This window comes from Porites lutea, chromosome 3, assembly GCF_958299795.1.
Source record: "Porites lutea chromosome 3, jaPorLute2.1, whole genome shotgun sequence".
NCBI classification, from domain to species: domain Eukaryota; kingdom Metazoa; phylum Cnidaria; class Anthozoa; order Scleractinia; family Poritidae; genus Porites; species Porites lutea.
The window spans coordinates 48,832,642-48,850,892 of NC_133203.1; the positions used below are offsets into that span (position 1 = coordinate 48,832,642).

Genomic DNA, 18,251 nt, shown 5'->3' on the forward strand with positions numbered 1-18,251 from the left:
TCGAAACTTTTCCGGTTGGACCGAACCGATCCATTGAGTTTTGGACCGAAATTTCCGGAAATTTTGGTTGAATGGATCGCGCCCTATGCCTTGGCCACCCCTTCGCTTCGTTCGGCAGCGTGTTTTGTACTTCCAGCTCCGGCAGAGTTTTTTATCAGTTTTATCAGACGAAATGAAGAAAATTACTAGCTTTTTCAAGCCAAACGAAGGTGAGTAGTTGTTTTGAGTTGATAAAAGTTTTATATTTTTTCTTTCTCCTTTCGAATCAATGAAATATTCGATGGCAAGAAGAATTACATTATTTGAACAGTGAACGGCCATAGTTAGAAATTTTTCAGATCACGTCAGTGTAGTATTTTCTATACTAAAATTGTAATCCCGTCTTTTCTTGCATTGAATCTGAACTGACCGTGTATGTTGGTCGTTTATTAGAGTTATCTGGGACTTCGTCAAAGTCTGTAAGCTCTGCAGAAAAGACGACAACTACTTGCAGTGAAAATGATGAGTTTGAGTTTGACCAGTAAACATACAAATACTATGATTTTATTCCTTTTATTCCTTTTTTCGATTTTCAATATGAAAAAAATATTTTCAATTGTCAGCCCTCCCACTTTTCACCTTGCTCCGCGGTCCCTGATTACTCATCGATATCATCTCGTGGCTGTAAACGTATTCGGCGGCGAAGAAAAATAAAATTTAAAAAACTGTATTTGTGATTAGCACTTTGCCTCTCGACATCGTCAACAGGATCTCCAGATACAAGGAAAAATGCATCTAACACAGATAAAAGAATCATAAACGAAAAAAAATGGTACAAGAAAAGTGTCTTTCGTGCGCAGTATAATAGTCGATAAGTAATCAATGGGTCATCAATGAGTAATCGATAGGCCACAAAATTTTTTGGCTTCAATTACTCATTGATTACTCATTGATCATTGCCAATAATCAATGACTAATCAGCTGATTACTCATCGATTACTGATTGATTACCAATTGATGTCATTGATCATCGATTAGCTAGGTCTGGCTTTTTGTGTTGACACGAAAAGCTATCCAGTAACAGTGCAGACATAGCCTTAGACACTATTTACATGTGGTAACCGATAAATATGCCTTACTTCTCATAACTTGGAAATTTCTTATCTTTGTACTAAACTTGAACATAATTAGGACACTATTGGTCTATCCACCAAACTGGACTGTTCATGTAAAAAGTCACCAAAAAACGTGCTCACATTTTAACCAAGAAAACACTGATTTACATGCAAAGCAGAAACCCCCCTTGACTTCACTATTTCTAATGGTCCAAACCTTATGTACAATATTTTAGCAATTAATAGGCCATTTGCACGATGGCATAATTTCAATACTACCAGAATCCATATAGTTTTTCTTTTCATATTTAAATTTGGTAATCCAAGTGAGGTTTCACACAAAAGTACTAAGGCCTAATTTGCACAACAAAGCAACACACTGAAGCACTCTGGTAGCAGTGGTAAAATGGCATCATCGTGCAAATGGCCCATTGGCAATTAGACTATAAAATAATAAATGAATAAAATATACTAATAATATATAACGATTAGGAGATAGCACATCCACATAGTAGTTCTTCGTCTACCTGATTCCTGATCGAATTGGAATCTGGAAATATTGGATTTTGAGGAGAAGGGAAAACTGGAGAAAAACCTCTTGGAGCAAGGGAGAGAACCAACAACAAACTCAAACCACATATGGTGTCAACCCAGGCCACATTGGTGGGAGGCAAGTGCTCTCACCAGTGCAACATGATGACAGTGCGAAGGCAAATTTAAAGCAGTGGAAGTTGGGTTCAGTCCTTTCACATGCACCGTCATGTCCTCAGTTGTCATTGCATTGCCTTTGCTATAAAGCCTTTTACTTTCTCTAGCTCACCCAAGCATGCATTTTAAAATTACAATACACTGTTGAACTTCCATTAAGAGGCCACCTATTAAGCGAACACCCTCTATCTAGTGGCCAGTGATAAAAATCCAAAAAGAATGGCAGAAAAGAATGGGAACTTAAACCTCTATTAAGCGGCCAACTCAGCCACTTGCATTACCTCCCACATGCATGGCCACTAACCTTACTGAAAGTTTAACTGTATCTTTTCCTTATGACCAGTTCTTAGGTTGCGTCTCATGAAAATTAAAAAAGGTAATAATTTTTATTCCTCCCACATACTTGTGATGAGAGAATTTTTCACATTACATCGTCCCTTTCCAACCCAATGTGCTGCAAGGTCATCATAAACTTTGGGTTGAAGCGGATATCTTGAAACATACCATTTACAAATTTGACACAGTGATAAATCAAGGTTGCTGCGAAACACCTTGTATTTTAGTCTCCATTTAAAGTATTCATTGTAAGCAGTGTTATTTTTGTCCAGATACTGAAGGTACTCCGCAAACTGTTTAACAGTTTTGAAGTCCATAACATTGATATAAGACCCTGGAATTGCTAGCTTGGAGTAATTAGCACCTCCCATCACAATTGGAACCACATTTATGTCTTCACCTGAAAGAGATGATAGAAGAAATAAATTGTTTAATCCTTATTCCTCAAGTGGCCTGACATAACTTTCACTCTTTAAAACTTGTTATTAAATTGATTAAAATTTGCAATAAATGTGAAAGATGATAAAAAAATTGTCTTTCCTTTTGTATTTTCAATCCATCAGAAAATTGGAACTACAACATACAGGCAGGGCTTGAAATTAACGGTAACCTGTTAACCACCGGTTAGTAGTTTCCAATATTTGGTTACTAAAAATGTGCCCAAGTAACCCAACATGGTTAGTTAAAATTTCTGTTAAATTAAGTATTATCATTCATAGAAATTCTTCTTACAAATGAGCATTAATTTTCACGAAAGGCTGATGTGTTTTTTTTTGCATAAGGTTGTTTTCTATCTTGACCAATTTTTTGTTCTAAAAGATATGCTTACTGCATAATTGAACAACAAGAAAGAGTCGCATTTCGCAAGAGGCAAGGTAACAAGGCTTGTTGGATGAGGAGATATCTGGACACAACCTTAGTATACCTCCGCCATCTTGCTTGTTTCTGCTTTGGTTTGTTTTCTTTTGGAAGTGGCTCATTTGTGCAACCTATTTATTATACAAACTAGGAGTAATCGGAGCTTAGGAGAGTGTGTTCGATATGTTTTTTAGGCGTACAGGTAGCAGTTGAGCGGGAAGGGAGGTTGCGATATAGATAAATATGATTATGGCATATTTTGAATGTAAGGGTTGCATACAGCGAAACCTCTATTTGACCCAGGATTCTTTTTCTTTCTTCAAAAACATTTCTTTGGATAATTTTCTCTGTTATTTTTAAGAGCATCCAATCATCAACTTGTTGACAAAATGAATTAAATTGAATTTACTGTTTTAAAAGCTTTCACATCTGAATTCAAACTTCGCACAAAACCCTGTCAAAGCCTTCAATGGAATGTGTGTGTGTGGCTCACATCAATAACTTTTCCAGTAATTTGGTCGAACATGTTGATTTCAGTGACTCGAGAGTGGCGCTACTGTGGGCTGGTTTATAAGTTTTTCCTAATAAATAACATAGAGTTAAAGTGTTTGTTTGTCCAGTGCCGAAAATATCACAAGTCATGATCAACTGAAATGGCGCCGCCGAGCTTCACATTTCGGTAGATTTACTTTGTGGCACAACGGTTGCCGAGCTACACAACTCGGTAGATTTACTTTGTGATAAATTGGCCGCCGAGCTACACAACTCGGTAAATTTACCGGTACAATAGGTACAATAGACTGCTTGCAGTCCGCCTTTTCTCTTTTAAATCCGTCTAGTCCTTATATCATCCAGCATGATTGCAAACCACGACGTTATTATTAGTAAATGGAATGAGATTTTTTCTGCTCGGGCTTACTCCCTCGTTTCATATAAGAGACTGCTCGCAGTCTAGTGGTACAACGGCCGCCGAACTAAACCCGGTTTGATGCATGCACCAGGAGTCGCAGACATTTTCCAAAGACAGTGATGAACCATGCTGAAAAATATGAAGGCTTAATCCAAAGTAAACTTTAACAGCAAACTTCTAAAAGATGAAGGCTTTGGACGATTCAGCAAACACAGATCGATGTACACTTTACGAAGATTCAGCAAACTTTTTAAAACATGAACGCTTTACGAATATCAGACCTTAGCAAACTGCTTTGAAAGATGAACGCCGCAGACACAAGAATCACCACGTGATTTAGCAGGTCAAAGTGAGGCAAATCGTAAGGAAGTGCCTCAAAGGGAGGCAATTGTGTGTCAACAACAAAAATGCATTCTCAAAAAAATCTCCCTTATTAATTGCACAGGACACCCAATAATGCATAGAAAACCCAACACAAATTAGGGGATGCGTTCTCCTACCTTGAACGCAATCAGATGCAGAAATAGGTCGCCGGACAAAAGGTGTGAGGAGCAAATGGAAGATTCAGAAAAACAACAAAGAACAATTATAGTTTACAACAATACAGAAGGCTCTCTGGAGCGGTACAAAGAATTTAAGCGAAAACAAGAAGACAAGAATTTCCAAGAAGAATGAAAAAAAGCATTCACCCAGTTACAATTTGATGAGCTTATACAAACAACATTTGAAACCAATCCATCCATACTTTAGTTTTCCCCATTTAGAGTGGTTTTCGTTTGAGTGTCGTAAAACCAAAACCAAAGTAATTACTCTGGCCAATCACATAGGACACAGACAATACATTGAACCAATCAAAACTCGAAGTAATTACATGTGGCTGACGCAAAGCGCGGGAAAATGCATGCGAGCGCGTCACAATTGGCTTTGGTTTTACTTCTGATTGGATGAAAAGGTGGCGCGAATCTTTTAAGCCAATCGCATCGTGTAGAAAGTGCAAAACCAATTACTTTTCGACACTCAAATGAAAACCGCTCTATTAGCACAATTTTCAGTAGTTAATATATTGTAACTTCAAGAACAGATTCTTGGATAATAAACTTTATAATTTGGTAAGTAAAATTTATGCCTGAAAATGCAGATAAGTGAAAAATGATATAGAGAGAGCTTAAATCAAGAAATCGCCAGTGTATATCCTTTTCCTGGTTATTGTTCTCTGCTTTGACACCCGCAACATTTGGCTATTATTTGAAGAAGAATAGAACTTCTCGCGACTAACAATACTTGAGTCTTGTTAATAACTTCATTATTCACTACTCCTGTTAATAACTTCATTCCTGTTAAATACTTCATTAAATGTCATTATTAATTGCCAAGTGTATCTAAAGTTACTCTAAGTTTTATTAAATTTCAAATGGAAGCAGGCTTTCTTTGTGGCAGATTTTTGTGTTGTTGTGATTTCAAATCGAACTTGAACTGCGTGCTTGTCCAATTTTGAAATCACAGGTATGATTTTTGCCTGCGTCGCAGACGCTCTAAACCTTCTGTATAGAGCATCTGTGAATTAGTGCACAATATCGTGTTCGAATCCCACAGAGTCGCAAGGACATATGTTGGCGCTTTTGGTTGGCTAGTTTCTTATGCAGTTTGTGATTAGTCCAATTTGAATTAAGTGTTAAAAAGCTAAACACAACTAAAAGCTCGTGAAAAGAGAGACTGAGCTTGTGGTTTGAAATGTGACCCTAGAGTCAGTTTGAACAACACAGGTTTTTCTTGCTCTCTTTTTGTGTAGTTTATGCAGTGCAGGGAGTATTCTACACTTTGACTGAGAAAACTTTTTTTGCCGCTTTGAGTCTCACATTTAGAGGTAATGAAGCTGGTGCGTTCCATGCATACAGTCAACTCGCTTTATTGCGGACACCGTAAGGACCTCGAGTTAGTGTCCTTACTAGCAAGAGTCCTTAATAGCGGGAAATTACTTCAGTCAAACATCTGTAATTTTTTTTTGCCCAGGATTTAGCTACTGTCCGTATTATCGGGGTGACCGTTAAAGCGGGGCATCCGCAAGGCGAGAGTTGACTGTATTTAGTTCCTGTGGTTTATATTTCAGCAAATGTTTTTTTGACAGTATTTAATCACAGCTGCAGTTTACCATTAAAACAATTTTCTTTTACCTTTGTTTAAGCCTTAAGCTTTTTTATTGCGGATAAATAATAACCTCAGTTTCCTTGGTTTTCTTCAAAATGCCTGGACCTGAGTAGCTACGTGTGTAGTTTTTTTTTTTTGGGGGGGGGGGGGGGGGGGGGGGGGCGTGAACATCATGATTTCATAATAATAATAATAATACCTTTATTTATTACCTTTGGCGATAAGAATTACAGTAATATTACAATAAAAATTCAAAACACTACATATAATATATACATATCAAATTAGGTTAAGTTTAGCACCTCTAGGAATAAACAATTGTTTGTGCCTAACTGTGCGTGATACAAGTATTCTGAGGTGCACCGGGTTAGTCTTACAACATCTTAGATTATGGCCATGATCCACTGGCTTGTCTAAAAAATGTTTGCAAGGATGTGCTTCTGATTCTAGGATACGTTTAAATTCTTTCCTCATCAAATTATGATGCCTAGTTACAAGTGACTCAACAGAATCCCTAGGGAGACCAATGACATTAAGACATCTATTCCACACTCTCTGTAGATCTTAGGTTGTTTTGACGCTACAGACCTGTCGGCTAGATTGCAGAATACGCGGCAGAGCATCTGCAGCGATTGGAAGACGTTGGAAAACCAGTCAGCAAATATACAAGCAAATTCCGGCCTTGAAGGAAATCTCTCAAAGCATTTTTTTGTTGATCCTTGCCAACTCCCTTCTGTGAATTTTGACATGTCAATGCGCCCAACCGTCATGTACACGTAAGAATTAGGCCAATCGTGAGGCGCATAAGAAACCGGTGAGAAACCCGCCTATCAGAAACGCTCACATATGTCATTGCGACTCTGCAGGATATTAGAACGAGCTTTTGTGCACTAATTCGAAGAAAGACTATACAAATGGTTTTGACGAGTGTGTGGGCAGGCTGCAACGCAGGCTAGTATGATTTCAGACCAAATTGCAATCCACTCAGCTCAATTACCATTATAAATATACACAAAAAAAATACTCAATTCTGATTGATTGAAAGTAAAGGGCAGTTTTCTTGTAACACAAGTGCAAATTTGTAACACAAACGCAGTCAGAGTGGGTTCAGCAAAAACAACCGTGGTGTGGGGTGAAGGAATTAGGTTCGGTACATGACAAGTTTGACATTTAAACTTTTTTTATGTTTACTTGCATGACTGCCCTGACTGGCAAGTTTTCAAAACAGCTATCAAAACAGTGAAAAGACAAAGACTTACCAAGCCTTCCCCAATACTTTTCGGTGATGTAATCCTCACATAAAGCGTTCTCGAATGACAAATAGAATTTAAACTTTTTAAGGCAATCAGTTGGCGGATTTGAACATCTTTTTCCAGAACAACCTCCAAAGATATCGACCTTGATGTATTTTTTCAGATTTTGGACAAACGCCATTCGAGGTTGAGCGCCACAATTACCCACCATCCAAGCCACAAGTTCAGTTTTTCCTTGGGAATAGTCCGGTATGTTTTTCATTTTATCAATTTTTTCTTCTTCACTCAGTTCCTCGTAACTTCCATATGGCGACAAGAAATCTGAATCCCTTCTGAAAGTCCACGTTGAGTTAAAAAGCCCGTTTAATGGACCAGGATCTGGTGTTACATTTGGACTTTCCCACAAAGCGTATACCCAGCGCTGTGAAGTGGGCCTGCTTTTCAGCAGCGTTCTTAGATGATCTACACTTGGCATGTTTCTAGCGTGAAACACGACTAAGTCGCTTTCCTCAAACCGCTGTTTGTCGTAAATTAATTCGAAATCACCTGAGAGACATTTATTTGAGGCAAATAAAAACTTGTTTTCAAATCCGCAGTTATCACGATCTCCTATCCACTTCACTGTCCCGAAGAAGACAGTGTAGACAAGAACGACTGTCTTGGTCCTCTCTTCTTCAGTGGGTTGCACCGTTGTAGTAATGTTGTTCCTGTCCACCATAAATTTATCCATTGAGTGATTAAATTTCAGCGAATGTGACTTATTTTCAAAATACATGTCAGCAGTGAAGTTCGACATCCATCTAATGACTTTAAGTCCTCGAATGTCATAAAAATTTAGCGCTGCAAGAAGAAGAACAGAAACTCCACAGGTGGAAAGAAAACAGTATTTTGACCAATTTAGCGTCGACGTGGCCATTAATTCCCAAGCCACACTTGCTCACAAGATTGTAGGATGATTGGGCTGTAGAAAAAGCGTACTTACACAAAATACAGTTACATTTACCATAAATAAAGTTGAGTTATTTTCCAAAGCAGCTCATCGCGTCTGGAATCTTCCTTGTTTATACACAAAGCTGAGGTTGCTCCAGAGCTGTACAAAGTGACAAAAAAGAAGTCCTCGTCCCAGGGTCTCCTCGGCAACTTGTCCAACCTCGTTCCCAGAGCTTCTCTCCTACCAGTCAACTAAGGACCCGACGACGGCGACCGGAACGGGAACGCGAAAAAAGCAATAGGTTTAATTAGCAAAATAACAATTTTGCACGTGCATCACGCTTTTTTGTACATTTCTTTGCCGTCACTGCAAAACTACGACGTGAAAATGCCTAATTTCATGATGTACAGAGGAAGTACACAAGCGACGACGAAATTTCCTCTCTCTTTCTGAACTTGGATATGGTTCTTAGGAATTCAACTTTAGGAGGGTTCGCCTACATTTGACAAAGTTAATGACTTGGACTAATCGTGATGAAGATTGAAAGAACACGAATTCACTTTTTCAGCGACGTTTTGTCTGCCGTCGCCGTCCTCGGATCTTGAGGTCCCTACGACGACGGCGACGGCGGCGAAAACGTAACTTTTAAAATCAATTCGAGTTTTTTCAAACTTTGTCACGTTTATTTCAATTCGCTGAAAAAGTCAAATGTAGGCGCATTTCCCTGGAGTTGATTTCTTGGAGATCGCCTCAAATTTTATTAAGTTTAGAAAGAGAAAGAAAAATTCGCCGTAATCTTTGCCGTCACTTGTTTTCGTCCTCCATGAAACATGAAATTTTGAAGCCTTGTGCAAACAGTCGCAACAATTGGCTGCGGCCGCAAGTTAACCGGGTAGGTTTTTGAAATACCCGGTAAAACATTTTTCAAAACCGTAACCAGTCTAAAAGAGTTTAACCAGGTTAATTTTTTTTATTGTTGGCCAACAGCTGCCAACATTGTTCAGTGTCAGGTTGGATTATTCCGCACGGCCAAAAAAGAAAACCGCATGAGATTTCTAAGTTTTGTCTCACTTTTGAGGATTTTTATCTGGATCTATCTCTTTTAAGGATTAATTCATGGGTTTTTAAATAAAACTATGAGACTGAAGGAGCAGAAATCAATCTTCACATCAAAACAGCAACGCATTCTGTTTTTGTCTAAACGTTTCCTGCGCGTTCGCCTCGGATACGTCACCTTAGAGTCAGTTTGAACAACAGAGGTTTTTCTTGCTCTCCTTTTGTGTAGTTTATGTAGTGCATGGAGTATTCTACACTTTGACTGAGAAAACTTTTTTTGCCGCTTTGAGTCTCACATTTAGAGGTAATGAAGCTGGTCCGTTCCATGCATATTGAGTAATTAGTTCGGCAAATGTTTTTTTGACAGTATTTAATCACAGCTGCAGTTTACCATTAAAACGATTTTCTTTTACCTTTGTTTAAACCTTAAGCTTTTTTATTGCGGCTAAGTAATAACCTCAGTTTCCTTGGTTTTCTCTGAAATGCCTGGACCTGAGTAGCTACGTGTGTAGTTTTTTGGGGGGGCCGTGAACATCATGATTTCATAATAATAATAATAATAATACCTTTATTTATTACCTTTGGGGATAAGAATTACGGTAATATTACAATAAAAATTCAAAACACTACATATTATACATACATATCAAATTAAGTTAAGTTTAGCACCTCTAGGAATAAACGATTGTTTTTGGGCCTAACAGTGCGTGATACAAGTATTCTGAGGTGCGCTGGGTTAGTCTTACAACATCTTAGATTATGGCCATGATCCACTGGCTTGTCTAAAAAATGTTTGCAAGGATGTGCTTCTGATTCTAGGATACGTTTAAATTCTTTCCTCGTCAAACTCTGACGCCTAGTTACAAATGACTCAACAGTATCCCTAGGGAGACCAATGACATTTAGACATCTATTCTGCACTCTCTGTAAATCTTGATTTGTTTTGACGCTAGAACTGTCGGCTAGATTGCAGAATACGCGGAAGAGCATCTGCAGCGATTGGAAGACGCTGGAAAACCAGTCGGCAAATATACAAGCAAATTCCGGCCTTGAAGGCAATCTCTCAAAGCATTTTTTTGTTTAGAAGAAGACTTTAAAGTTTGAACTGCTGTTACATTGTTTACTGTAAACGATCCTTGCCAACTCCCTTCTGTGAATTTTGACATGTCACTTCGCCCAACCGTCATGTACACGTAAGAATTAGGCCAATCGTGAGGCGCATAAGAAACCGGTGAGAAACCCGCCTATCAGAAACGCTCACATATGTCATTGCGACTCTGCAGGATATTAGAACGAGCTTTTGTGCACTAATTCGAAGAAAGACTATACAAATGGTTTTGACGAGTGCGTGGGCAGGCTGCAACGCAGGCTAGTATGATTTCAGACCAAATTGCAATCCACTCAGCTCAATTACCATTATAAATATACACAAAAAAAATACTCAATTCTGATTGATTGAAAGTAAAGGGCAGTTTTCTTGTAACACAAGTGCAAATTTGTAACACAAACGCAGTCAGAGTGGGTTCAGCAAATTCACACGATGAAAACAACCGTAGTGTGGGGTGAAGAAATTAGGTTCAGTACATGACAAGTTTGACATTTAAACTTTTTTATGTTTACTTGCAAGACTGCCCTGACTGGCAAGTTTTCAAAACAGCTATGAAAAAAAGTGAAAAGACAAAGACTTACCAAGCCTTCCCCAATACTTTTCGGTGATGTAATCCTCACATAAAACGTTCTCGAATGCCAGATAAAACTTAAACGTTTTAAGGCAAGCAGCTAGATTTCCACGACCTCTCTGTTGCCCAAATTTTCCGGAACACCTTCCAAACACATCAACCTTGATGTATTTTTTCAGCCTTTCGGCAAAAGCCATTCGAGGTTGAGCGCGACAATTACTAACCATCCAAGCCACAAGTTCAGTTTTTCCTTGGGAATAGTCCGGTATGTTTTTCATTTTATCTATTTTTTCTTCTTCAGTCAGTTCGTCGTAACTTCCATATGGCGACCAAAAATCTGAATCCCTTCTGAAAGTCCATGTTGAGTTAAAAAGTCCGTTTAATGGAGCAGGATTTGGTGTTGTATTCGGACTTTCCCACAAAGCGTACACCCAGCGCTGTGAAGTGGGCCTGCTTTTCAGAAGCGTTCTTAGATGATCTACACTTGGCATGTTTCTAGCGTGAAACACGACTAAGTCGCTTTCCTCAAACCGCTGTTTGTCGTAAATCAATTCGAAATCACCTGAGAGACATTTATTTGAGGCAAATAAAAACTTGTTTTCAAATCCGCAGTTATCACGATCTCCTATCCACTTCGCTTTCCGGAAGAAGGCAGTGTAGACAAGAACGACTGTCTTGGTCCTCTCTTCTTCAGTGGGTTGCACCGTTGTAGTCATGTTGTTCCTGTCCACCATAAATTTATCCATTGAGTGGTGAAATTTAAGCGAATGTGAGTTATTTTCAAAATAGATGTCAGCAGTGAAGTTCGACATCAATCTCATCACTTTCAGTCCTGGAATGTCATAAAAATTTAGCGCTGCAAGAAGAAGAACAGAAAATCCACAGGTGGAAAGAAAACAGTATTTTGACCAATTTAGCGTCGACATGGCCATTAATTACCAAGCCAAACTTGCTTACAAGATTGTAGGATGATTGGGCTGTAGAAAAAGTGTACTTACACAAAATACAGTTACATTTACCATAAATAAAGTTAAGTTATTTTCCAAAACAGCTCATCGCGTCTTGAATCTTCTTTGTTTATGCACAAAGCTGAGGTGGCTCCAGAGCTGTACAAAGTTATTTGAAGTCCTCGTCCCAGGGTCTCCTCGGCAACTTGGCCAACCTGGTTCCCAGAGCTTCTCTCCTACCAATCAACTGCCACGACGAGACGTCACTTTTAAAATCAATTCGCGTTTTTTCAAACTTAATCGCGTTTATTTCAATTCGCTGAAAAAGTCAAATGTAGGCGCATTTCCCTGGAGTTGATTTCTTGGGGATCGCCTCAAATTTATTACGTTTAGAAAGAGAAAGAAAAATTCGCCGTTATCTTTGCCGTCACTTGTTTTCGTCCTCCATGAAACATGAAATTTTGAAACCTTGTGCAAACGGACGCAACAATTGGTTGCGGCCGCACTTGGCAAGTTAACCGGGTAGGTTTTTGAAATACCCGGTAAAAAATTCTTCAAAACCGTAACTTGTCTAAAAGAGTTTAACCAGGTTAATTTTGTTGGCCAACAGCTGCCAGCATTGTTCAGTGTTGTTGGATATGACTTGCCTAGTCCCCAAGCCTCATTATTCCGCACATGATGACGCGCAAGCCTTGGAAACGTGCACGACGGTCATTTGAATAGGAAGTGTTGACAACATAGGTCACGACCGAAGATTGGGAACTATAAGAAATCCCTGGAACTTATTACACCAGGAAGAGTAAGATTTTAGGGGGACGCGGATGTTTTGTTCGATTCTCGTATTTCATGTTCGTGACATGTTGTCGTTTCGCCTTTTTTTAGACATTTATACCTTGTTTTAGATGGTTTTAGATTGTTTGCGAGTGGTTGTAGATGTTTTTGAGGTGGTTGTAGATAGTTGTAGGTGGTTGTTGAATTTTTTGAGGTGGTTGTAGGTGGTTTTAGGTGGTTGTAGATGGTTTTAGGTGGTTTTAGGTCGTTCCATGTTTTAGTAACTACGTTTAAAAATTGCACTTAGGAGCTTCGATCACCATGGCATTACAATAACACTCGCTTACTCGAGCTAAACATATTAACTTGTAAATTTCCACTTGGCAGGGGCACCCAACGAGGATATAGTTCAAAACCACTTAACATAGCATTGTTGAACGTATTTTAGTATTTAAACGGTAGACATAGGCATATTTTTATCCCCTAAAAACTTTTCATCTGTTCGGATTTCCTAGCTGAAAGTCTAGTGATCCGAAAATTATAGGGATCAAAACTTACCTTTTCGAAAATTTCAGCCGGGAAAGGGCTCCCGAAAATTCTAGGTGGCCTTTTTTAGGTAAAAATTCGTTAAAAATGGGTAATTATACCATTTTGTAGATGTTCGAAAATCCTAGGAGAGGCAGGCAAGCAAGAAATTTTACAACAAATGTTCCGAAAATTATAGATCTCAAATCACTCGCTTACTCGAGCTAAAACATATGAGACATATTAACCATTAATTTTCTTCTGTGCGCAAGTGATTTCATAATACCGTGGTGTCTAACTCACAGAATCACGGGCGCGCCACCTAGTGTTTCTGTTGCTTTAAAAATTGCACTTAGGAGTTTAGATCACCATGGCATTATAATAACACTCGCTTACTCGAGCTAAGACATATTAACATCATTAACTTGGTGCGCAAGTGATTTCATAATGGCATGGTGTCTGATTCACAGAATCACGTGCGCGCCACCTAGTGTTTCTGTTGTTTTAAAAATCACTCTTAGGAGTTTAGATCACCATGACATTACAATAACACTCGCTTACTCAAGCTAAAACGTATGAACCTTTACATTTCCACTTGGTGCGCAAGTGATTTCATAATGCCGTGGTGTCTGACTCACAGGATCACGGGCGTGCCACCTAGTAGGCCTAGTGTTTCTGTTGCTTTAAAAATTGCACTTAGGAGTTTAGATTACCATGGCATTACAATAACACTCGCTTACTCGAGCTAAAACATATCAAACATATTAACCCTCAATTTTCTTCTGTGCGCAAGTGATTTCATTTTCCTTCAATACATAGCTTTTTCTTGACTGGATAACGAGTTAAACAGCGGCAGCGGGGAGATTTGGTAATTTTTGGCGGGCTTTGGGCACGTTTTCGCGGGATGACTTTTTCACTATTCGACCGAATCCATTTGGTCTCTTGGTCTTTGTGTTTTCGGCCTCTACTTACCCTGCGAGCAGAGGCCCTTCGATCTTCCTACATCGAAGGGCCTCTGCTCGCAGGGTAGCCTCTACTATGACATCTTTAGGAATTTAGGCCGAGTTACTGCTAACAATAGTATTTCCCCAAATCCGTCATTAAATAACGGAAACTTTTTTAATGTAGCCCGTTTGCACACGCTTTACATATTAAAATTCGTACTTGGCAGTCCTAGGCTTGAGGGAATAAAACAAATTAAAGAAATATCTTGAGGCTCAGCAGTGAATTATACATCATTCTCTTATGTTTTATTCCCTCAAGCCTCGGATCAATTTTATCGTTGGTTTATTAAAATTACAATCTCCTTTCCTTTAGACATCATTCATTACCATACCCAAATACCAACGAAAGTGAGTTAAATGAATGTGTCAAAAGTGGACATAATTGACGTTATAAATTTTACGGATGATAGATCTCAATGTTTCACTTTCTCGAGCCGGAGAGGTTCCAAACATATCGATCATATAACGTGCTGTTCAAGCTTCCTTATGTCTAAAACCTTCAGCTTGAGCAAGTAAGACATGCTAGAAATTTACGGTCATCAAGTACCATAAATCTGGTTATTCCTCACGCCTCGGACACTTTTCAGTATAGCGAGGCAACCCTCTTCAATTCTCTGCCATCCAATGTTAAATGTTGTGATAATTTTAAATCCTTCAGTAAGCAAACATTATGTATTTTAAGGAAGCGCTGCCGGAATAGGGGGGAAAGATTTTTTGCCAAGTTTTAGATTATGTATGTATATATTGTATAATCACACTTTACTGTTTACCTAGCTTTTTACAAATTCATAATTCAGATTTATGTTAATTTCCTCATTTTACTTTTATATCAGGCGAAGAGCCATATCATGGATGTACTGATATTAAACCGTTATTATTATTATTATTATTATTATTATTATTATTATTATTATTATTATTATTATTATTATTATTATTATTATTATTATCTAAGGATGCGTAAAGAAAGCACTTAACGGCACGCAAGAAAAGGAATTAACAAAAAGAACACCGTTCTTCACGAGAACAGTTTTGCAAATCCTTCCTTCGGATTTCCCAATCGAACGGTGAAAAGGAAATCCATGAAATCCGGATTTGGATTTCTTAATTGAAATCCACCCTGAGAACGAATTTCTCGGAGGTGAAATCCGTTTTCGGATTTCGCTTTCGATTACAAAATCCGAAATCCGGATTTCCCAATCGAACTCAACCCTAGTATTCATTCTTATGACACTCGATCTTCCTCGTCAAATAACCTCTATATTAAGAAATCTAGGCTAGATATCCAAAAAAGAGAGCTTTTCAAGAGTAGGAGCTAAAATTTGAAATGATATACCAGCTCCCAAAAAACGCTTTAAAACGAAACTCCAGTCTTTCCTTGTTGATATCTGTGAAACATGATGACTACATTGATATTTCCCAAATTACCTCTGCTCTGAAGATAGAACTTAAGTCATTCAAACTTACTCAGTAACACCATGTATAGAAATGGTAATACTGAAATAACTTGTTATTGTTTTTCTTGTGTTAAAAACACCAATGACAAGCTAGGAAACAAATGATGATAATCTTCCCTCACCTCATGTTGGCGTTTTACCTCAAAGTGACAATTATACGATTTATCAGCGAGTAAAGCGTTTTTGTTCAAACCCCAATAAAATGCGTCTTGTTTTGCCCTCGCTATGTCATACAGGAAAAAAGAAAAGGAAATTTCTACAAGAGTACAAGTAGTATCATTTGTACTCAGGCCATCCGCAAGGGTGCATGACAGTTCAGATGAACGAAGCAAACATCGCGAAACTAGGAACGGCCGCCACCGCAATCTAGACGGCAAAAAAATTCTCTTGGTAATACCATGAAAACTTAGGATGGTAAGGAGCTTGCTTGATTACATTGTACAAAACATTGCATGAAATTCCGACAAGCCGAAAACAACAGGTTGTAAGGTGGGGTTTTACATATTTCTTGAAACAGTCATAAAGTAACACTTCCTTTTGTTTTGTTTTGTTTTTTTCAGCTCTGTAAAAAGTATTTCTCAACTGCGCTGAATAAATTTAGTCAGCGTTTATACCAAAGGGTATAAAACGAAGGAACACACAGCATTAGAATTGAAAGTAGTGACTGGAAGGCTAAATGCTGTGGTGTTGCCTCTTTTGGATTAATTTTTGCCACATTAGTCAAGACGATAACAGGTTTGTTCTCTTAAATATGTCATTTCTTTCGGAGGTTTATACATCAGAGCCTGTGTCTCTATAACTGGAAAAATGTTATAAAGTAAAGGCGACACGTGTTGACTGAAGTTCTTGGCCAAACTCTTATATCCCACGATTGTCGCGTAGAAGTAAACTTGAGTTGCTGCTCCGTTTATTTCATTTTTTAGGATACTATTTGGATAGATTTAGAGCAAATACAAACTGACTCAATAAGATTCATTACACAAACTCACTTTTTTTGCCTTCTACCAACAGTTCCCTGCAGCGTTCTTCTCTGTAAGAGAATGCCTCGAAGACTTTGGCGTGGAATCCTTCAGCCAGTCTCTGTTTATGTCAGGTAATCTTAACTTCACCGTTTTCTTAGTTAGAATCTGTTTCTTAATCTCAGAGAAATACATATCATTTTTTGTGGCGAAAAAGTATCAAAGTGTACTGATTGTAACCTAAACTAGCTTTCAGTGTCCTTCCAGTTCTAATTGAAATGGACAATTCATACTTGGTAACGTTTTTTAAAATAATTTAAATTTTTTTGACAAATTATGATGGTCTCAAAATCATTCTAATCTAGCGCGGATCTGATGTTGATTAAGATCTTATTTTACAATAGAAAAGTACGAATGAAACGGAAGACATTTACCTAAAAATAACGAGAGTTAAACAAATGAGAATTTGTCCCCCTTTGTCGGCGTCGGTGAATTAAAATTCACCAACTTTGAGGAAATATTATGCATAAGAAACAGCCAGGAAAACCTGTGAAGACTAAACGCACCAAGGAAATTAATTACTTCGCTAATCTCTTTTGTCTTGTCACACAGAAATCTGAAAGACCGATGGCGCGTCCAACGAACTTTCATTCCTTCCCGTTCAACAATGCACGTACAGATCGGAGTCCTTGGAAAGTCCATTCCGATCCGACAAGCGAACGGAAGGCCGACAGATAAGTGTATTTGATATTATAGACTATTAAGTTGTTTTTGCAACTAAGGACGACGAAAATAGCCGTATTTAATTGGTGAATTTGTATCTGGGCTGTGTCCAGAAACATTCGATGTGTTGGCATAAAACAAAAGATTTGAGTTTATATAATCTCAGTTTATTTTCTGTTCCCAATTAAATTTTGTTTGCCCCAGAAGCGCTACTTTCTACTTTTGAAAAAGATCAAATCACTCGCATGCTATAGTGATCGTATAAATTTAAAATCAATTCTAATCAGCTAAAATTTTAGCCAAAAAAATCCTATAGGATTGATATTTAGTATAATGGAGTAAATGTGTCTCATAAACACTTAATAAGGCTAAGAGATTTTGTGAGGTGCTACAAATTTGGGCAAAAATTGGTCAACATTCATTCGATAGTTTTTTTTGGCTTAGCCGAACACACTATTTGAAACCGTATGGCGTAATGATGCGTTACTCTCGGCTTGATTCAAATGATCAGTAAAAATGCGGCATAAATACCGCATTTTTTATATTTTATTGCGATGCACTGCATGCAAGAAGGCATAATAAAGTTTAATCTTGCTTATAGGCGCCTTTTGTGTGGTCTTTTGTTATTTTGATTATTGATTACTGTTTGTGTGTTAATTTTTCATTTATTATAAAAATTTCGTTTATAAACAAAATTCACTAGGCAAATGACTTTTTTAGAATTCACTCCTTGACATATGGACTTTTTCAAGGGCGAGATGGATCTTTAGTCTCGATGGCTTTCGAAGTCACTGTAGTAACATAACAGAGCTACCAATCTAGCTTTTTGAGCAAGAAAACGAGGGAAATTTAGGAAAAACAGCGGAAAGTACAATAAAGATAGCAAATACTCAGC

General features: G+C 38.1%; 1 protein-coding gene across 2 annotated transcripts; it reads right to left on the reverse strand.

The window, feature by feature from the left end:
• Positions 1 to 2,175: 2,175 nt before the first annotated feature.
• Positions 2,176 to 12,081, reverse strand: LOC140931320 (3-galactosyl-N-acetylglucosaminide 4-alpha-L-fucosyltransferase FUT3-like). Of its 2 annotated transcripts, none has more exons than XM_073381104.1 (2): positions 10,981 to 12,081; positions 2,176 to 2,538 (listed from the first exon to the last, which is right to left on the reverse strand). In XM_073381104.1, the coding sequence occupies exons 1-2, from the start codon at positions 11,900 to 11,902 to the stop codon at positions 2,189 to 2,191; spliced, it is 1,272 nt and encodes a 423-aa protein (XP_073237205.1). In that variant the 5' UTR covers positions 11,903 to 12,081; the 3' UTR covers positions 2,176 to 2,188. The 2 variants fall into 2 exon arrangements, with proteins under 2 accessions (XP_073237205.1, XP_073237206.1); XM_073381105.1 differs by lacking the exon at positions 10,981 to 12,081 and adding an exon at positions 7,311 to 8,400.
• Positions 12,082 to 18,251: the final 6,170 nt, after the last annotated feature.